Source organism: Chlorocebus sabaeus, chromosome 11, assembly GCF_047675955.1.
Source record: "Chlorocebus sabaeus isolate Y175 chromosome 11, mChlSab1.0.hap1, whole genome shotgun sequence".
Lineage (NCBI taxonomy): Eukaryota > Metazoa > Chordata > Mammalia > Primates > Cercopithecidae > Chlorocebus > Chlorocebus sabaeus.
Window position 1 is genome coordinate 75,186,913 of NC_132914.1, and position 22,905 is coordinate 75,209,817.

At 35.5% G+C, this 22,905-nt stretch overlaps 1 protein-coding gene across 7 annotated transcripts in view; it reads left to right on the forward strand.

Moving 5' to 3' along the window:
- The window catches only part of NAV3 (neuron navigator 3), a 905,452-nt gene that overhangs the window by 621,305 nt on the left and 261,242 nt on the right, over window positions 1-22,905 (forward strand). For all 7 annotated transcript variants that reach the window (XM_008004102.3, XM_008004100.3, XM_008004096.3 and 4 more), the window contains 2 exons: window positions 15,558-15,675; window positions 16,338-16,390. In XM_008004102.3, the coding sequence (XP_008002293.3) occupies window positions 15,558-15,675; window positions 16,338-16,390 (171 nt within the window). The remainder of the gene's footprint in view (window positions 1-15,557; window positions 15,676-16,337; window positions 16,391-22,905) is intronic.

Below are 22,905 nucleotides of genomic sequence, written 5' to 3' on the forward strand. Positions count from 1 at the left end.
ATAGAAACAGTACAAGGTCATATAGTGAGCAATCTGTATGTTTTCTGTTTTTATTTTTATTTTCCTTTAGTTAATGTATTCCAATAATTTGTAAGAGATTCAAATGGAATCCTTAGCATTTTAACAATTGTGCATTCCAGCAACTTCAGTGCATTACAAATGAAAGGATTTTAGGATGAAATGGGGGGTTTTTAGGGTGGCTGTTAATGCGATAACTTCAAAGTCTCCATGCTCTCTTAGTGGTCCTGTGGTTGGCTCATTATTTGAGCAGTATCGCTTTGCGGTTTGACAAGGCTGCGCAGCAGCAGCCACTGTTAGCCGATAGTGTTGCAGGTATGTGGATCTAGCTCCTACCCGTGGTGATGTGGCGATACAGCATGTCACTGGAGAGAAACCAACTGCGGAAAGCTGATACGTAATCGTGTATGATTGGAATACAAAATGAAACCATCAAAGTGTCCTTAGCAAATAGCAAACTAGATGACAGATCTCACCAATGTTTTACTAAAATTTATTGTAGTTTTAAAACTGTCAGGTATGTATGAAAATAGGATGTCCTCTAGTGGGGATCAACAGAATCTTCCAAGTAGGCTAATATTTGCTTAGAGTTGATGTAAGAAGGAAAGAAAGTTGTTGAAAAAACAAATATATTTTGAAAGTTGCTTACTTTTTCCTGGAAATTTCTCTACTGCTCCCTGTCAACTGATGGCTGGATTAGTACTCTCTGTGCACTGCATTTTTATTTCCATTACTTTTCACAGAGGCTTTTAAACACAGCAGGCAGTGTGTTCTCTCTCAGCTTCCAAGTTCTATGTTTTTAGCCTAAGTGAAAGTAAACCATCCCTTTGCCACTTTTTTCTAAATTATTAATTAATTATATCCTATCTTGAAACAACTTTGAGGTAGATATCTATCTTCGTCACTAACAATTTAAAGTATTTAAAACATGAGAATGAATGCTTTGCAAGGAGCATTGTTGTAGGCAATGCTTACCTTACATTATGCCTCTTACCTTCCTTTACCTCCCAAGCCTCTCTTTCTACAAAGCATTTCTTCCTAGCAAGAGAGGCTCGGGAGGTAAGGGAAGATACAGATAGATAGATACATACATAGATAGATACATAGATAGATACATAGATAGATATAGATATAGATATGCCATGGCTGTTTTATTACTTCTCACTTACAGTAAATACCATATTCTTTACATTGAAAGACAGTTTAAGGTATTATAATTAAATCTCTTGTAATTTGTGAACAGCATTCCATCCATGCCAGAGGTTCTCAAACATTAGCACAGATCAGGATCACCTGGCAGACTTTTTAAAACTCATTTGTTGGGCCCCATTACCAGCCTTGGATTCAGTAGATCTAGGATGGGGCCTGGTAAATTGCATTTGTAACAAGTTCCTAGATGATTCTGATGTGTGGGTCAAGAAACTGCATTTTGAGAACTATGGTCTATGCTAAACCAATCTTTCCATCAGTCAATTGTTCTCTGCTAATTGTTGGAAAGTGAGGAGAAATACTCAGGTCAGAAGCCTGGAAACTCTGAACTGCTAAGGCTTAAACAGATTTATTCTCTTTTAACTTTGTGTTTCATTAACAGTATTTTCTTATGCATATTTATAGCATGTTACTTGGTCTTTGGAGGATGGTAGCTGATTTTACTTTGAATGTACTTGCACAATTTACATCAATTTATCAGACTGATACAAGAAGAAGGTAAAAGAATCTCAAGTATTCTCACTTGTTTTCTTAGAAAAGGGTAGAAATGGAAAGCTTTCATAACTGTTTTTTAAAACATACTCTGTGGTATTAATATTTAGATTTTAGCTCATATTGTCACCTGCATTATTAGACTTCACAAACTGTTAAAATGAATTCCCCATGGAGCTCTCTGTTAGTGCTAGATGTTGCAGCAGTCAAATAAAGGAGACTTTTCTCCATATTTTGAGATGGACATAAGATGTAACAGAAATAATGTAGAAGGCTGGAGTTAAGAAAGGCTCATAAATAAAGCATTTCCTTTTGTGTGAGCTGAGAATATAAATCTTGAAACAGAAAGTATGTGTTCTATCTAGTACTTACTGTTGCCACCTTGGGAAAATACTTCACCTCTCTGTTTTAAAATCTTCATCTTTAAAAATGGAATAGTGGTACCTTCATTTTAGGGAGCTTTAAGGATTGAATGAGTTAAACTATTTAAAGTATTTAAAATAATGCTTACTCTCAACACTGTTATTAGTAGACACTACATCTTGGAGAAAGACTGTTATGTAGCCCTTTCTTGTCATACTGCCAGTAGCAGTGGAAATGCAATGAAAGTGAAATAAAATTTAAGTTACCACCAGATTGTGCCTTATAATTATAATAGTCAACTCCTTTTTCAAAAATTTATATAATATTGTTTTTTTGTAGAAGAAAAGATCATTAGTCAGGCTCCATGCATTTAAGACCAAGTAGTTGGTTCTTCATTATATATTTTATTTCTGCCAGAGTGTTTGATTGACTGTCTATATTGGCCATTAGGTTGCCCAGTATGACTCCGTCACCAAAGGTCAGAGAAGGAAAATGCTGGACGGGCACGCTGGCTCATACCTGTAATCCCAGCACTTTGGGAGGCTGAGGCAAGTGTATTATTGCCTGAGGTCAGGAGTTCGAAACCAGTCTGGCCAACATGGTGAAACCCCATCTCTACTAAAAAAACAAAAAAATTAGCCAGACGTGGTGGTGTGTGCCTGTAATCCCAGCTACTCAGGAGACTGAGGCAAGGGAATTGCTTGAATCAGGGAGGTAAAGGTTGCAGTAAGCCGAGACTGTGCCACTGCACTCCAGTCTGGGCTACAGGGCTAGGCTCCGCCTCAAAAAAAAAAAAAAAAAAAAAGAAAAAGAAAGAGAGAAGGAAAATGCTGACTCAGTTTCCAAAGTATTCAGTACATTTGGAACAGCAAGAAAGATTAGAGAACAACACATATGACTTCAAATGAATACTGAGGGTTCTCACAATGATGATCTGGACATGAACTAGGTAGCTAGAATGCCAAAGGATAAGGGAGATGGAGGAAAAATGAAGCAGTCATCATTGCAGAGAATCCCCACTAGGATTTCAAAATTGTCTGGCCTGTTTCCGACCCCCTCCTTCCCTTCCTCATTAAGGAAAACTTATGTGCCTTATCCTTGTTGGTATTGCCCACGGTGCCAGGCACAGTACTGCTCAGTAAATGTTGGCAGGTTTGATTTGACTATGAATGACACGGTTTGTATTATGGCCTCAGCTTTTTTCTCTATTAAAAAACTGCATGTATCTCATTGTGGTTTTGATTTGCATTTCTCTGATGGCCAGTGATGATGAGCATTTTTTCATGTGTCTGTTGGCTCTCACACCAGTTAGAATGGCGATCATTAAAAAGTCAGGAAACAACAGGTGCTGGAGAGGATGTGGAGAAATAGGAACACTTTTACACTGTTGGTGGGATTGTAAACTAGTTCAACCATTATGCAAAACAGTATGGCGATTCCTCAAGGATCTAGAACTAGATGTACCATATGACCCAGCCATCCCATTACTGGGTATATACCCAAAGGATTATAAATTATGCTGCTATAAGGACACATGCACACGTATGTTTATTGCAGCACTTTTCACAATAGCAAAGACTTGGAATCAACCCAAATGTCCATCAGTGACAGATTGGATTAAGAAAATGTGGCACATATACACCATGGAATACTATGCAGCCATAAAAAAGGATGAGTTTGTGTCCTTTGTAGGGACATGGATGCAGCTGGAAACCATCATTCTTAGCAAACTATCACAAGAACAGAAAACCAAACACCGCATGTTCTCACTCGTAGGTGGGAACTGAACAATGAGATCACTTGGACTCGGGATGGGGAACATCACACACCGGGGCCTATCATGGGGAGGGGGGAGGGGGGAGGGATTGCATTGGGAGTTATACCTGATGTAAATGACGAGTTGATGGGTGCAGCACACCAACATGGCACAAGTATACATATGTAGCAAACCTGCACGTTGTGCACATGTACCCTACAACTTGAAGTTTAATAATAAAAAAAAAAAAAATACAAAAAAAAAAAAAAACTGCACGTAAAGAAAAATCAGAACATACTGTAGTTAGCATAGTAAATCCTACCCTTTCTTTTCGTATCAGCTTACCTGTATTTCTGTTCATCTAAAAATTTCCTGTTTCCAATCTAATCATAGAGATATGTAAATAGATTCTAAGCTAATGAATCGTGGCTACAATTTTAAACAGATAAATGCAGTTGCAAATGAAAATATTGAAGTAATTTCAGCTCTGATAAAATCTGAAACTGAGTGAAATGCTGCGCTTGATGTCTGCATAACAAAGTGTCACTGGGATGGGTAGGGGTGGGTGCTGGAGAGTTCAGGAGGTCGATGTTCATTATTTGTCCCATCTGGCTTTATGGTCAAAAGAAGTACAATAGCCTTCTGTGGTGAATTCTCTGTTCGGGTAGGAAATAACTCTCAGCGTACTTGAAAAGTTAAATGCAGTAATAATGAAAAGTGATATTTATGCATATCCATGTAGTTTATTCATTTTGTCTGAAAACAGCTAATCTTTTCATAGGAAATTTTTAGTAGCAATGGAGCAATGGGTTTTCACCATTTTGGCCAGGCTAGTCTTGAACTCCTGGTCTAAAATTATCTGCCTGCCTCGGCCTCCCAAAGTGCTGGGATTATAGGTGTGAGCCACCATGCCTGGTCTATAACTTTTATTTTAAAATGAATGATTTTCATTGTTATCAGAATATTAAAATGAAATAACATCTAAAGTTCTGCAAGTAAACAAACAAGAACAGTCCTATGTTTTCCCTATTCCTAGCTCCTCTCCAACAAAAAGAATGAATTTCTACCCATTTAGCAGTTTCTTATGGTGATTATTTTTGTATTTCTAAGTAATATGCTTTAATATCCTACTTTATGAATTTTAGAGACTATTTAGGATGATTTATAAGAACTTAGCTTCTTTATAACCCCTTTCTTCTCTGCCCTGCCCCCAATATACTTACATTATAATTTTCAGTGAAATCCATATTGTTTTCATTATTCCCATGTAAATATGATTCACTACCAGATCAAATACTATCCCATGATCAAAGTCTCTTTCTTAAACAGTTTGTTGTTTTTTCCATAGAACTAATAATTGCCTCACTTTTTTATTTGTATAGTTTATATTGACTTTATAGCTATATTTACCTTTTTTTTTAACAGTTTCCAAAAGATCTGTAAAATCCATCCCTATGCAATTTTCCTTATTATCCAATTCTCATACAGTATATCAGTTTTTTTTATTATTTCCCTAGTGTTAATAATCCTAGAATCATTTCTCTTTGTTCTGTGTAAAATGATTGCTCTCTGGATCTGTTACATAGCAGTTAGACTGAACTTCCCTTATCGTCACCTGAAAACGTCTTTGCCTCTCTCTTACATTTGGTCACCTGTTTGTTGGATTCCATTATTTTCACTTCTGATAGCCTCCTTACAAGGGATGTATGAAAGTCATTTTTCTCTTTTAGAATGTTTTTGTATGTTATCTCCTTGTTTTATTATCCTACTTGTTGGAAAGTTTGTCTAGGCATAGAATTTGAGATTGAAAATCAATTTCCTCCAGAATTTCGTAGGAATTTCTCTATATCTTCTAGTTGCAATGTCGCTGTAAAGACTTGTGATGTCATAATTTCTGATCCTTTGATGGTAACCTGAATTTTTAAAATTTGTTTCTTTGTGCCACACCCTGCTGAAGCTTTTAGAATATTCTTTTTATCTCTGATATTGTTATCAACTTTTATCTTCTTAATCGTGATGAACACTTAGAAAATTCTTTCCTATAATTTTTTCTTATCTTATTTTTTGGAACTAACATTTTTTTTTTTGACATTGGACTTACGGAATCCTCTAATATGACTATATTTTTCTATTATTGCTCATCTTTTTCAATTTTGATCTCCATTCCAATAAACTTTCTCAATTTATCCTTCTAGCCTTTTAAAAAGTCAATGATATTTTTAATTTACAAACTTTAAAAGTCAAACTTTAAAAAGTCAATCATATTTTTAATTTACAAACTTCTACTTAATCCCTAGATCTTCAAATATATATGTGTGTATTTGTGTGTGGGTGTAAGTGTGCATGCATGCATGTGTGTGTTTGTATCATTCATTTTCTTCTGCATCCTGTGATGAATGCAACCTCTCATTTCTAGCCCAGGGTATTAATTTTAATTTCCTTTAAGTTCTCTTATACTTCAGCTTTGTCTGTATTTTATTCTGGCTTCTTTTTATCTGTCTATTTTGATATCTACATTTTATTTCAGAGAATTTTACCAAATCCCTGGTAAACCTCAATTCTCTGTATCAAGCATGATACATTCTCTGTATCAATACAAATCTACTTGGAAGCAGCTGGGTGTGGTGGCTCACACCTGTAATCCCAGCACTTTGCGGGGCCGAGGCGGGCGGATCACAAGGTGAGGAGATGGAGACCATCATGGCTAACATGGTGAAACCTCTTCTCTATTAAAAATACAGAAAAATTATTTGTATATTTTTTTTTGCCGTGTGGTGGCGGGCGCCGGTAGTTCCAGCTCCTTAGGAGGCTGAGGCAGCAGAATGGCCTGAACCCGGGAGGCGGAGCTTGCGGTGAGCCGAGATCGCGCCACTGCACTCCAGCCTGGGCTACAGAGCGACACTCCATCTCAAATAATAATAATCTACTTGGAAGCTGTGTGTGTGCGCGCGTGTGTGTGTGTGTGTGCGCGCGTGTGTGCGTATGTTTGCATGTACGTAATTGTTAATGTCTTTTGTGATTCATTACAGGCCATGCTATAATGATGACCAGCTGCTTGATTCACTGGGTACCATCAGTGTCACTCTCTGTTGATCTTAGGGATGATCATTGTTGTCAAAGACAGATTTTTAAATCTGCCTGGAGTGAGGATGGGGGACATGAAATCCTATATTCCTGAAGGAGAGGGTGCCTGGGAAGCGAAGTCAGTTGCTGGGGTCTCGACATAAGTGTACATAATTTTATTTAATCCTTTTGTTTTCATGTCCGTGCCTTTACCTTTTGTCTTCCTGATAACCGTAAGTCCGGATTTTCCCTAAAATATGTCCTGGCTTTTGATGGGATGATGGGTAGGCCGGCAGTAATATAACTCTTGAATTTTGTTCCTCTTACCTTCCATTTGATCTGATGCTCATACTTTCTGAGCCATTCTGGGGTTCTGTAGGAAACTGTTTGCATTACTCTGTCTCCCTCTGCAGGCTTCTGTGGGTCCATCTTCCTTTACTACTCTGCTACTTGTGTATCATTCTTTCATCTGCCTTCCATACTCCTATATTGTGGTCATGAAAGATAGAATCTGAGTTAAGATTTTTTGTTTTTGCTGTCCTGTGGGCAATTTCTTAGTAAATATAGGGCAGAAAACTATTTTACCATCTAGAATACAGAAGTCTTGTAAGTAATCTCTCTTTACTTTCTTGACTCTAAACTTGACTCTAAACTCCATAGCTGCACTCAAGTTCAAGTTTAGTAACAGAAGCATGGCTGTCATTTTCATGTTCCCTACATGAAAATAAACTTTCACCTAAAAATCTTAATAAAGCCTTCTTAGCTTTAGATATTATTGCTTTTTGCCCCACCCTTACCTGATTCCTGATCTCTTTCTTCTAGTCTTTCCATGTGCCCCTTCCCCATGCTCTGGCCAAATAGAATTATTCAAAATTCTCTGAAATCATGAGGCTATTTCATAGCTCTGTTCCTTTGTAGATTTAATTATTTCTGCATATTCTGCATGGACTATGCTTTCCCCTTCTTTCTGGTTGCCGAAGCTCATCCTTTTATGTGTCATTTCTCAATCATCATTCTTCTGTCACCTTCATAGTTTTACTCTTTTTGCCATTTTTATTTAAACTAATTTTCTCTTAAAAATAAAATAAATTGACTTCATAAGGGACCTTTTTTCTGAAGTTAAGTGGGAACTATTTTGTGATTTTTAGTAAGACTTTAAATTACTTGATCAGATTTGCATTTTAAAGCAATCACTATCTATAGTGTACAGAATAATTTAATGCTTAGCCTGCCTGCACTCAGAAACTGTTTCTAGGACTGTTAGAGCAATTGGGTGAGAGATGATGAGAAGTGACCCAGGGCAATGATAGTAGCAATGGATGAGCGGAAGGGTCAAGAGATGTTAAGGAGATAAAATTTAACAGCGCTGTGTCAGAGACTGAACGGGAATTAAAGAAAAGAAGTAAAAGGAAATTATCAGACTTCACTTTATGTTTACTTTATAATTTACTTGCCTTCATAGACCATCCACTGATCTTATGGGGTAGTCAACTCACTAATAATCACTTTTAAACCAAACTCCAAAGTTGAGATTTTTGAAAAACTTCATACAGTGTCAGCTTTAACCTTGATGTGAAAATTGAGGTGAACTAGCTATATAAACTGAGGTGAACTAGCTGTTGGTGAATGTATTACATATATTGTGATGATATTGATGTTACCAAAACTTTTAATGGATTCAGTTCATAATTATACCACATGAGTTATTGAGATTTCTAGAAGGCCTCCAAGAGTCATGAAATGGCACTCATTCACAGATATTTTGTCATATCACTTCTGTAACAACAACTGCAGATCGAGTCTGTGATAAACTTTTCAAAACATCTAAAAATAGTATGTATTGTGTCTTAATCCCACACTGTCATTTTGCAACCTTCTTTGTCCAATGATGCCTACCATTTTTGAATTTTTGGGTCTTAAAACTGTGGTAGACAAAATTTTATCTTTGAAAAAATATTTAACTTTACCTTTTAAGCCTCTTTCTCTGTACCATAGGGGAAAATGTATTTCTCTCAATTCAAAGTAACATAATCACTTCTGGTTTAAAACTCAGTGTTTGAGGACCAGGCTCATTCAGTTCCAGATTCTTCCTTTTCTTTCTGCAGTGATAGGCTGGGGGGCGGGTGGAGGTTGTTGATTGTGGTTACCTATTATCATACCACCAGGGGTGACACAGCTTGCTCATTGCCATTGCTACCCACCAAGGCTGCTGTCTGATGAGTGCCCAAAGGTAGGATGCCTGTCATACATAACTCGAGTTATTTTAACCTATCCTCACATCTTCTGTGTCCTTTTTGCTTTTCTGTACCAGCTCTATGCATCTTTCCTGTCCTGATTTCAAGTGCTCTCTAGGATCACTTCTTTCTTCTGGAAAATTCCATATGGCTCTTGGGGAATTAGAAAAAAAAATGTATGCTTTCCTATACTGTTGTGGTCAATGTTGTCCTTTGTGATTCCATTCTCAGGTCCAAATGCTACTTTGAAACCCAGCCCAGAGAGGTAACCTCTTCAGTCTCTTCTAGGGTTCCTTTTCCTTCCAATTCTCTTCCCTGTACTAGTTTTTCTTTTTGTGGGGAAAACACTTAACCTCACTCATCACTCTTCCCTAAGATATGATTTCTGGTTGCACTTTATATGTTTAGTCTTTTGCTATTTTTTAAGATGTAGAAGTCCAGTTATTGTCATAGAAATCCTTGGTCTTCAACACAATTTCTGTTATGGCTTAGAAGAATCTATTTAACTTTACAAAGCCAGTAATTTGAATATGCCAGGGAGCAGTGCTTATAGAAATGTAATGCTACTGCTTGAATGTTGAAGGAAAACAGTAATGTTTTAAATAAGTACAGGGTTAAAATTAGCTCAGCTGATATTTTTAAATCATCTGATTATATCATAATATTTTCTAATCAGGTTACAGATTAGTGTATTTTTATTCAAATAGACTTTTAACTTCATAGAAGAGGCAGTCTTTCCCCTATTACTTCTCCCTATTTCTTTGATTATTTATGATTCCTTAAAAATAAGTTACTTTATCCCATTGAAACACATATACCTCTGTGTAGTACATGGAATAACAAAAATAGTCATAATCATTTTTATACAACTGAGTGGTAGGTTACTTACAAAACGTCAATCAAACGCTAAAATAAATAATGTTTAAAAATGTAGGAGCAGCTTGCTGTGACAGACAAAGATAGTATGTAATACTGTCAGTACTAAAAAACAGTCATCACGAATGTTTAGGACTTCATGGAAAATCAGAGTAGATCTTCTTCTGAGGTTGTTTCTTCATAGCAGGTTCACTGCACAAAAGAAATATGTTATCATATACATTGCCTTCTATTTCACCCTCATATTTATAGTGAGAAATAAGTACCGTGAGAGAAATATCATAGAGTCAAATGATGAAGCTACAAGGTCATTATAACTTCCCGCAATTTTCCTTAGTTAGGTAAACTATATTTGGATGAATATCTATGATTTAACAGTTTAACAATAATAATGGTTTACAATATTAATAAACTTCTCATGGTTAATGGAAACATATTTCATATTAAAGCAGTGAGTTACTAATAACAATATGTAGCAAATATATATTTTAAGTGAAAGTCCATATTCCAAAGTATAAATTCATTAAATCTTCACAACAATTCCATTGGTTGAGGTATTAGTCTGTTTTCACACTGCTATAAAGACATACCTGAGACTGGGTAATTTATAAGGAGAAGAGGTTTAATTGACTCATGGTTCTGCAGGGTCCATAGGTAGCATGGCTGGGGAGGCCTCAGGAAACTTACAGTCACGGTGGCAGGTGATAAAGGAGAAGCAAGCTCATCTTACGTGGTGGGAGCCAGAGGAAGAGAAAGAGCCAACAGGGATGTGCTACCCACTTAAAAACAAAAACAAAACCAAACCAAACAAAACAAAAACAGATCTCATGAGAACTCTATCAGAACAGCAACGGGGGATGTCTGCCCCCATGATTCAGTCACCTCCCACCAGGCCTCTCCTCCAATACTGGGAATTACAATTCAACATGAGATTTGGGTGGGGACACAGAGCTAAACCATATCAGTAGGGCATAATATTATTGCCATTTTACAGATGAGAATACTGTGGAACTTAGAGAAAATCAATGTTCAATCAAAGTCTGCACGAATATTAAGAGGCAGAGCAGACATCCCATCAACGTGAATTGTTCCTCAAAGAATATATGCTATTGCATGATAGACCCTAAAATTCATACTGATAAATGTAAAATATACCATGATAACTTTGATTTTTATCACTTTTAATTATGGTAAATGAATGATTATGCATACAATTGTACTAGAATTTCTAAGCAGCCCTCTTGTAAATGCAATCTCACTAATTCTTCTGAATTTCTTGACATAAAATTATTAGATGGGATGATGTTTATATTAATCACATTGAAGTTCATCAAAACAGTTGAAGAAGACTGGCTTCAGATATCTAGAGATAAACCGTATTGGAAGCTTTAGCCAGAACATTCATGATTAAAATCCTCAATGACCCTTTTACAAAAATTACCAAACACTGAATTATGATTAGTTTGATATTATTCCCAATTATACCAATTTATTCACTGGAAAAACTATAATTAATTCATAGCATAATCCTGCAAGACACATTACTGCACATTTTATAACTCATTCAGCTGAAGCTAAGAGGTTAAATACTGTGATTATTATTTTTGTGATAATGAACCAAGGGCAATTTTGGAGTTCAAATCCAATTTCAGGACCTGATTTCACCATCCTGTTGTATTTATTTAAAGATCACATTCTAATGACAGTTGACAAAGTTGTTTGTATTCTCTCTCCTCAGAGCATTACAGTAAATTTACTGATGAGTTTTAAATACATTTATATACCATGTGTCCTTTGCTTGAAGTCTCTTTAAAGACACAACTCATTTTTCTACCTTTTTATTCAGCTTACACATATACAATTTTGAAAGACAGAAATATGTTTGTATATAATATCTTAAAATATATTTACATGTTACTTTGTAATTTTTGAAATATTTCATCATCTAGATTATAATATCCTTCTGGAAGGCACTGGTTTTCCCCCTCTGGTCATTTCCTTGGAGGGTCTCAAGTATCTTTTACTTAGGGAAGACACAGCTGTTTATTAGAAGGAGTAAATAAAGTGTGCAGCAATTATTTTTAAATTTGCTTTAAATTTCTTTATATAGTCATTGCTCTCACTGATTGCAGCTGAAGTTAGAACTATGGCCTGAGCAAAATTTCAGATATTAGAGATGCTGGACATATCAAAGCCCTTAAGGTTGGGCTTCCTCTGGAAGAAATCCTGGATCAAACAAAAAATGATTGGCGAGGTAAAACACAGGTGTTAACAACAAGGTATCTTGAAACCAACTAGCTGGGCTCCCGTTTGTTTTCACACCTAAGTCCCAGGATGAATTAGGATAAAGGCTAAGGAACTGTGGACATGCATTTGGAGAATGAAAGCATTCTTATCTTCACTTTTAGTACATATCAGTTTGTTTTTTATTTAAACACATATTTGTGTATAATTAATGTCATCATAAAACAAAACCAATGCAATACAGTTTGATGGAAGTGGCGTCACAACGGAGACATTACAGACCTGGATGAAAATATGACAGCCTCAATCTTTTACTTAGATTTCCCTGAGTTCAGATGCAGACAGATTCATGACACCTGTGAATTGGAAGGCAGGAAGAGTTAGTGATAGAAGTAGTGTCAGAAGCAATTAGTACAATTTCTTTAGTCTTCTGATGCCTGCCCTCTCAATTTTTTTAACCTTTGTGAAATTATAACTTTAATAAGTATTTGTTGGAAAGCTATCACAGCAAAATAAAACTAGATGCCATGTGATGATAATAATAGCAAGCATGATTTTCATGACTAGCTTTGGGACAGATGCTTTACAAGTGCTATCTTATTTAGTCCTGGCACAATCCTATAATGTAAGTATTATCATTCTCCTTGTTTTACAAGATTTTTTTTTTTTCTTTTAACAAGAGGAATCTGAACGTTAAGTCACTTGTCCAGGGTCCCACTGGAAGTAAGTGGTCTCAGGTCAGGTCTGTCTGACTCCAGAACTCATTCTCATCACCCTTGTGAATCCTTTTTCAACCCATGGCCCCATTCTTTGCCTATGGAGAGATCAACACAACTCAGGGACTCAACCTGAAGTTTCCACTAGAAGGCCAAAATAATTCTATTATTAAAATGATGTGTAAAGAAGGAGAATATGCTCAATGTTTTAAATTCTGAACAGTATAAAATCCGTACAAAAAATGTATGATCATACAAATATAATCAAATCTGGTTTGTTTTTTTTTTTTTGAGACAGAGTGTCGCACTGTGGCCCAGGATGGAGTGCAGTGTCGCTGTCTCGGCTCACTGCAAGCTCTGCCTGCCGGGTTCATGTCATTCTGCTGCCTCCGCCTCCCAAGTAGCTGGGGCTACAGGCGCCCGCCACCACGCCTGGCTAATTTTTTTGTATTTTTAGTAGAGACGGGGTCTCACTGTGTTAGCCAGGATGGTTTCAATCTCCTGACCTTGTGATCCGCCCGCCTCGGCCTCCCAAAGTGCTGTGATTAAAGGCGTGAGTCACCGCGCCCGGCCAATCAAATCTTAATTGAGAAAAATTATTACCAAATAAAAGCATCTACCTAAAAATCACGTATTTGTGTGCTAATTCAGGAGACAGTTATGCAACTAATTTTTCTTACCCTTCAATATCTTCAACATAGATATCATGGATATTAATAAAAGGAGATGCAATTTTGCTCTCACGTTTATTTTTCTTATGCAAGGGGATGCTTCTAGTTGTTTACATCTTTCAGGAAACTTAATCACCACCAGATATGTATTAGTCTTCTGATGACAGTAGGACTACTTTGTATTTTCTAATAGAAATGAACACTTTTTCTTCTGTTTTGTAATCTTGTGATATTTGGACCCAAGATTCATTCAAAACGCTTCGCAGTCCCATTTCTAGGTTTTTGCCATATAACAATACTGGCATATGAGTTCAGAAAGATACATTTATCAGGCTGTCTCTTGAAACTTTAGATGTAATAGAAACATATTTAAACAAGTTAAGTATCTATCAACTGGGGGATTGATATAATATATAACGTAATATTAACAATAGATGAATATACATGAAATGGCTCTTAGAGAAGCTGTTAAAATATTGTTACATATAAATTTGAAACTGCAAAATAATATTTAAAATTTGAGCCAGATTTGGTTAAAAATGTCATCTCGTGTGTGTATGGGTATATATGTGTGTGTGTGTTCTGTGGTACAGTGTGAAGTGGAGTGTAGACACATCAATTCTAGAACTCTTCATACCAAATTATTCAAAAATGGACAGGGTTGAAAGTTGTGGGGAGACTTTGACTTTTTAGTTTCTATACTTCTGATTTATTATTATTACTTTTTAAATGTGAATTTGCTTTGTGAGAAATGTTTAAACAGTTTTTAATATGCTTGGCATTTAGTGTTCATGACTATAAAATGCAACTTACCTTTTCAGCCTGATTTTCCCTAATTTTAGACATTCTGCCTCAATTACAGATTTTACAGCTGTGTCCTAGATTTCTTTGCCTGTCGGCTTTTATATATGTCATACCCTCTGCAAGGAAGGTCCTTCTCGCTTCTCATGCTCAGGTTCTATTTTATTTCCAGTTCTAATTCCAGTGCTTCTAATAATACTTTTTACAAGTATATATCTTATTTTCTTTCTTCTATTCTCATTTCAAGTATTTCATTTTTCTGTTACATCACATCATAGTCTGCCTTGTAATAAATCCACTAATACATGCATATGCACCACCCATGAAGCTGAAATCTTCATGTTTAGTTTTTCTCTTACAATTAGTAAGCATTCTATTTAATTGAAAAGATTAACAATGTTTTATTTTTGTAAAATTTTTGCATATCATGATCTGCTGTTGAAGCGACACCTCTATTCTATGTCAAATTCTCAATTTTGTGCCTTACAATTAACTTCTGAATTCTGCATTGTAATTTCTATGTAATAACTCCATTTGCTGCCTCTATTATCTCATATAAACACATTTCAAGAGGCTTAAATGGAAGATGACAATCCAAATAAAATATCTTAGACAGGAAGGTATTTGTAATTATTTCATAAAATGATGCCAAAATCTTGTCACACATACAGTATCTCACATGACAAATCAATAGTCTTCTCAGAGAAGCACAATTTTTTATAGTAATGTTTCTATGTAAATCAGTCCAGGTGGCTTTCTTTTGCATGAACAGGCAGGATTATTTTCAAAATGATAGAAACAATAAAGAGAGAGAAAACCCAAACTGATTTACAATGGGAGTTTCCTCAGTAGTCATCCCGGAGGGAAGTTTTGCTTTGTCACAAGTGACTAGCCCTTAATTTTGAGAGTGAATCATCCCCTTTGAAACGAGAGATAAGTTGGGGAAAGAGCTGTTTAAAAATTACTTTACAACTATTTCCTTTAGAGCTATGACTTCTTAAACTGGAATGTGATCCAGAATAGCTTCCCTTTGAATCCAACATTTGTCTTCAGCATTTTATTGTCTCTCTTTTCCCTCACCCCATCTCACTTTTTCCTTCTCTCTGTTCAACAGATTTACACTGACTGGGCCAACCACTACCTAGCAAAATCGGGCCACAAGCGGCTGATCAAGGACTTGCAACAAGACATTGCAGATGGAGTACTCCTAGCAGAAATCATCCAGATTATTGGTAAGAACTTCCTTCTGAAAGAAAGCATAAAAGTCTCTGCTGCCATCTCTTTGGTAAAGCACAACTTAAGTTAAGCGCCTTACTGAACTGGTCCATGTGTCTCTGAGATTCATGTAGCTCTCCCCTGATTTAATTAAAATGTTTATGTGAGGATGTTTGAAAAAGGCAGTTTGGCCATACTTTTAAATAACTGGAACTGTATCTTTATATACATAAACTTGCTAACCTTTATTGAATCATTTGAATTGAACTGTCAGAAATGAATGCTTCATTAAACCATATGTCTCCCATGTGTGTATTTCATTAGCTGGAGCAACTCATACACTCTGAGATGCCTTGAAACTGTATCCTGATCCAACCAGGGACAATTGTGAAAGGCTTCATGTCAGCAGTCATTTGGCACAGGCTAAAGAATTAGCAGCAACTTCCTTCTCACTCATTTTTTTTTTTTTTTTTTTTTTTTTTTTTTTGCCTGATTTGTGCATATAGAATTGGCGGCTGTTAACAAGTGTGTCTTCTTGTGTACTGCTTGGAAGACAGAATATATGTAGCAGGAGCATTTTTGCTTGGTATTTTTTTCCTGTTTTCATATGTGTGTTTCACTTCATTGCTTAAGCATGTCGTTCTTTTTTTCTCTCTTTTATTTTATCTCTTGGCTTTAGCAAATGAAAAAGTTGAAGATATCAATGGATGTCCTAGAAGTCAGTCTCAGATGGTAAGAATCATATTTATTCTCAATATATAATGCTGATCTTCACCTCCAGAATTAATTGCATTTGTAAATGGATATTTTTTTTCTGCATGTCTTCCTGCTTAAGAAACCATTTGATCCCATTCTCTCATATGTATTTGTGTGGGTTCAGTTTAGGCAAATCAATATCATTAAGTGACTCCTATATACACATGACATATTTCCAGATGTCTTATTAGATCCTTGACTTTTTTTTTGTTCTGCTGTTCTGTATAATTTAATTTAACACTGGACTTAATGGTAGTAAATTTCATTTCTACTTTTAAGTGGATTATTTTTGTCTGAACAACTGGCTTAAAGAACAGGCCTTGCCATGTGCATTTTAAAGTATATAAATAGTATTTTCTTTGTTCATAACAAAGTCCAGTGTAAACACATGGACTCTTCAACACTTCTGGAAATAGTTCTCAAGGCATGTTGCTGTAAGTTTGGTGAGCAGTGACTGATTTTGAGATATGATTCATAGTCTCTTCCAGAAAGCTTTCAGCCTGGATATCTGCCTCTTTCCCAGCTATCTCTTATCTTTATCAACTAATAAAAACGTATAGTTTTATAATAAAGTCAAAGAGTAATAAACTACAGAGATAAAAATCTATTTCTTAATTAAAAATTCACGACTTAGTTTTATAGGAAAACCTGAAATATAAAATGCCTTAACCAAAGTTACATCAAGCAGATACAATCAGGAATGACAGCCAAAATCTACAAGATGAAGCTTTCTCCAAAACTCTTCAGCACAGAATAGGCATTTTAAATGAATTTAATGAGTTCTTAGTTGTCAGAAACTTGGAAGAATAAAAAAAAATCTATCAACTTTTAAAATCTGCCGACCTGCTTTACTTAATGTCAGAAAACTGAAATCCAAAATCATAAACATAATTTATTTTTAAAAGTGATTAACTATCATGTCTATTTTTAAAATAATTGGCCAGGTATGGTGGCTAACACCTGTAATTCCAGCACTTTGGGATGCCAAGGAGGGTGGATCACCTGAGGTTGGGAGTTCGAGACCAGCCTGACCAACATGGAGAAACCCCATCTCTACTAAAATTACAAAATTAGCTGGGCATGGTGGCGCATGCCTGTAATCCCAGCTACTTGGGAGGCTGAGGCAGGAGAATCGCTTGAACCAGGGAGGCAGAGGTTGTGGTGAGCCGAGATCGCACCATTGCACTCTAGCCTGGGCAATACGAGCAAAACTCTGTCTCAAAAAATAAAAATAAAAATAAAAATAAATCAAATAATAAAATAAATTAAAAAATAAAAAATAATTACTCCCTAGACCTATTATAATGTCATGAACTCTGTGTATGTGGTTGTGAAAAAAATCACTGTAAAAGAAAGGATTTCTATACAATCCTTCAGTTTTAAGAAAACTTCCTGATCTAATTACTTTGGGCACAAAAATGACTCTGGGAATTAATTACAGTTGTTTTCTGAGGTTTTACTGTGAACAAGCCAAATCAGAATACATTTAGACCTTGATACAGTAATAAACTGTGTGATGTAGAGAAAAATGTGTAACTTCTTTGAGCCTCAGCTTTCTCATCTGCAAAATGAACCTTAATTAGAATGTGACAGTGAGATATGTATGTGAACATTCTTTATTAACAAAACTAAAATGCAATGCAGAATAGTATTGCTACAAACTTTGTAAAGGACACATGTATAGATCAACACCTGTTAAAAGATTTTTAAGGCTTTCAGTAAAAAGCTCAACAGTCCCCCGAAACCATAATTATGTTTCTTAAACCCAACATGGTTGCTTTTGCTTTCATTATTTTTACCATGAGGAGGTGTTGAATAATATAAAACATTTTAAGTCTAGAAATTCTCACCTACTTGGCTATCATTCCAATTTGATTCTGGGATTACAGAGAATTCAATAAACAGGCAAGCATATACTCAGTGATGGAAAAAAAATTGCAAAGCTCATAACAATCGTTAATAGAGATGCTGTTTTTACCTATTTATCTGAAACAGCTGTTCCTAGAGATTCTACAAGTCTGTGAAAAGATTCTCTTGAGTTTCAGACTCTGTTATTTTTTATTACTTCTTATTCCTGTTAACTGCAAAATATCATGTTACAGATATTATGCAAGTTATGTTGGTATTTCCACTTCTGATTAAAACAAAATAGAAAGACCAAACTCTGAGAAATGCAAATGCTATAAAAAAGGTAGTTTATCCAGCCAAAAAGCATTAGTTGGAATCATATTGAATATTGACTAAGAATGACTTAGATCCTCATTTCTTTATGATGTGGTTGAATTTTGAATCTGAATTTGACGTGCCTTCAATATCTTGATTCAGAAAAAATACATATGAAATAAATGTAACTTTTTTTGATTGAATTATTTTTGCCTCTGTTCTTAAGAATTTGTGTAAGCAGTATTAGTGAATACAAATTCCAGACTTTAATTGAGACAAGAATGAAAAGGAAAGATAATTATGATAGCATGACTAGGCTTAAGATTTTCATGTATCTACTCCAAACAGGATGTTGCCTGTTCCTTGATTGCATAACACTGGCAGGTGCTACATTAGTAAGAGTGAGTGGTATACTTACTCATAGCACTACTTTGGCCACCTCTTTCTGTATACCTGGTCTTTTGTGGCCTTTGGTTGCTGTTGGAGGTTAATAACAAAAGATAAAATAAAACTAGGTCTGCTACTATTTTTAATCACAAATTGTTTTTATTTAAATGTTAAACTTGCTAACCTTTATTGAATCATTTTAAGCCTTTAAGAATAGAAGATCACTTTTGTCATATGAATCTACAATGTATTGATAAATTTCCATAGTAGCCAGGTAATTCACATGTAATCAATATTTACTGAGCACTGAGTACAAGGTATAACGACATTTGAATGAACTACACTTGAGAACTGGAGGAGCAAATGTTTAGATAAATAACAGCAACAGTTACATAGGCAAGAACAAAAAGACTGAGAGTGGAATAAGTTTGGTGCATTCCACAAACAGATAGAAAGAGATCTGTGGATTAGGCACAAGGAGAGTTTTTTGAAGGGAACAAGGAAGCCTGATAGTGTGGGGCCAAAGTAAGGAGTTGCTATGGTATTCTAACTCAGTCACAGAGCCTTTGGAAGATTTTTAAAGCTGGGATGTGATATGATCTAATATAAATATTTTAAAAGATCACCCTAGATGCTTCATGGGGATTATAAAGTAAGTAAATGTTGGTGTCCAGTTGAATGTGGGTGATGGAGAGTACAGGGAGCTTAAAATGGCCCCAATTTTTTAGCTTGAATGGGTAAGTAATTACCATAAACAAGATGATTATTATAGAAGCAGAAAAAAATGTCTTAAAAAGGTGGAGGGGGGAAGGTGATGAATTCATATTTCAACATGTGGACTTGATGTATCTATTAAAACATCAGTTTGGAGATAACTTTAGGCTATTAGACATGTGTTTCTGAAGGTCAGAAAAGGGTATTGGTTACAATATACTGAAAGAATAGGTAATAGTCAAAGCCATGGACAAGAATGGAATCTTACAGGAGGTCTGCATAAAGTCACAGGAGAAGAAACCTGAGGTTTTTCACTCTAGGAAATATAAATATTCATGTGATAGAGGTATAGGAGTCAGGAAAGGGAAAGAATGTTGAGAGAGTGAGACTATCATTGAGGAACAGAATCACAGATGTGGACTGCTAATCCTTAGGGAAGATGCTGTAGTTGAAGCTCTAATACTTGGACTACCCCAGCAAGTTAGGGTGAAGTAAGATGAGCAGAATGTGTAACATGCTGTCAAATGTTATGCAGCTACATAGCTGGTGTACTGGAATGAAGTATTTATTTTTGGTAATTGGATAGGCATTGATTACATATATGTGAACATCTTCTGTAGAGTGATAATGTGTTAAGAAGTAACTGAGAAGTACCTATATCCATTGAGTCATGAATAAATTTTCTAGGAGTGTCCTGTTAAGACACTGTTAGAGAAGAAGAAATAAATAAATAGTTTGAGAAGAAGACAGAGTTGAGGGGAGGTTTTGCAAGGCGGGAAGTAAGCAGAGAAGGAGGAAGCAGTAGAGGGAGAGGAAAGGGTCCAGGGTAATGAAGTGGTAAGTGACTATATGAAGTCCTAAAGGAAGTAGAAGAGGAGGAAATTTTGGTCTGTGTGGAAAATTTGATACTGGAAAACAATGGGGATATATTTGCTTCTGTATCATGTCTTAAAGGTTATGACGGGGTGAAGATACTGATACTTGAAAAAGTATGTATGTAACATATTTGTATAAACACAAATCTTTCCATAGTAGCTACCACTGAAAGGATTATGGCTGGGACAGGGAAGAAACACATAAGTAGAGGCAAGTTATTTGAAGGACTTTAGTTCTGTGGGGTATAATGCACTCTATTATTCCGCTTTTACAACTTACATAAGTGTTACATGTATTATTTTGTGTACATCAAATATAGTAAATAATTTCAAAGTAGAAAAGAAAGTATATTAAATAGAAACTAGAGGAATTTAAATTAATATAACAACTTCAGAATTTTAGATAATATGAATGTACTTTCTTTTCATGTGATTTTCTAATGGTTTAATGGTTACTTTATTTATTTTTATTATTATTTTCTGAGATGGAGTCTTGCTCTGTCACCCAAGCTGGAGTACAATGGTGTGATCTTGGCTTATTGCAACCTCCGCCTCCTGGATTCAAGTGATTCTCCTTGCCTCAGCCTCCCGAGTAACTGGGATTAGAGGCGCCCACCACCACGCCTGGCTAATTTTTTTTTTTTTTTTTTTTTTTTTTTTTTGTATTTTTAATAGGGACAGGGTTTCACCATGTTGGCCAGGCTGGTTTTGAACTCCTGACCTCAGGTGAGCCACCTGTCTCGGCCTCCCAAAGTACTGGGATTACAGGCATGAGCCACCACACCTGGCCATGGTTACCTTATAATAAAGAAAAGTTCACCACGTGTGTGTGTGCGCGTGCGCATGCACAACTTAGGGAGAAAATTTAACTCTCTCTATATAATGTATGTGTGTGTGTGGATATATATATATATATATATATATATATAATACATGTATATATAATCCCTACAATAATTCTTTTGAATAGCATAGTCTAAAGAGCACATATTTAAAAAAATATGAATGTGTCCTTTTAGCAGTTTATTAGTATAATTACTGAGATATTGTGGTTCATATTTATCTTAAGTTTCAAAGTCATGGTTATTTTCCTTTGATGAGCTTGAGACTAAACTGGTCCTGGAAAACAGAACTTAGTTTGTTGGAGCTTACTCAACACTAAATTTAACCTCATCCAAAGATAAGTTACTAATGTGGATGGCACCTGTTGAGTAATTCCTAGGTGGGCGGTATCAAGATTCAAAATATATACTGCACGCCCCAACTTTGGTGAGCTTACATGAGGAAATAAATTAGTAAACTATAAATACCAGGAATGTCCCAAATGCCCAGCAAATTAAAAATAGCAAAAATATGCCCAACATTTACTTAGAATGCAGAGACACAAGTGCAAGTTTCTGAGACAAAAATGTTAGACATGTAGGGTAAAAGTTGTTTCAAAGACATTTTTGAAAACAATTTTAAATAGACCATTATATTTAAGGATCTTCACAAATGCACAGAAGAATGAGGACATCTGATTATGTGAAATAGCTGCAAACCAAGTATTAGACTATGTAAGACAGCTAAGGATCTGACAAAAGTAGTTCACAGCTTGTCCTTCCTCTTTCTTGGCTCTATTTTACCATAATAGCTCAATTGTTTTCCAGTCACAACCTTCAGCCTAAGTTTTTAGTATAACACGTATGTTGTTTACAATTTGCTGATATGAATATTTTTGGCTCCTTATTCCTTTTTAACTCCTAGTAGCTGGAAAATTAGATTTAAGTATTTCCTGCCTATCGGATTCCATGTCTCATAGGGTTATGGCTCCCAGAATCATTACTGTTATGGAATTCACATCTTTAATCCCATTTGGGATAGAGATTTCTTGATCCTATTTCTAATGTTTATATTTATCTGGAAAGTGAAACTATTCTGAATAGTAAAAAAAGCCCATGCTTTTATCAGTAGCCTGTCCTTTAAAGTTTTATTTTTTTCAGCTACTGCTTGTAATCACTCTTCTTTTAAAGGATTTTTTGTTTGTTTGTTTTTTAGGTAAGATAAGAAGATGAGGTTCTTAACCAAATAGGGAAGAGATAAAATACTGGAATGCTCTTAAAGGTTTAATAAAATCTTATATATGGCACACTGCAAAATTGTAGCACTATGACTCAGAGGAGTGGAATATTGCTAAGTTAGTCCAGTCACATGATCCCTTGACTTTGAAAATATTCATCTTCTCGAATGGCTAGAAAAAGATAGCTTAATGAAGACAAATGCTTTACTACAAATAGAACTCTGATCTATAAAGAAATACTAAATGAAAATCTTTACTTTGTATTTTTCTTAATGATTTCATTATTTTTATAC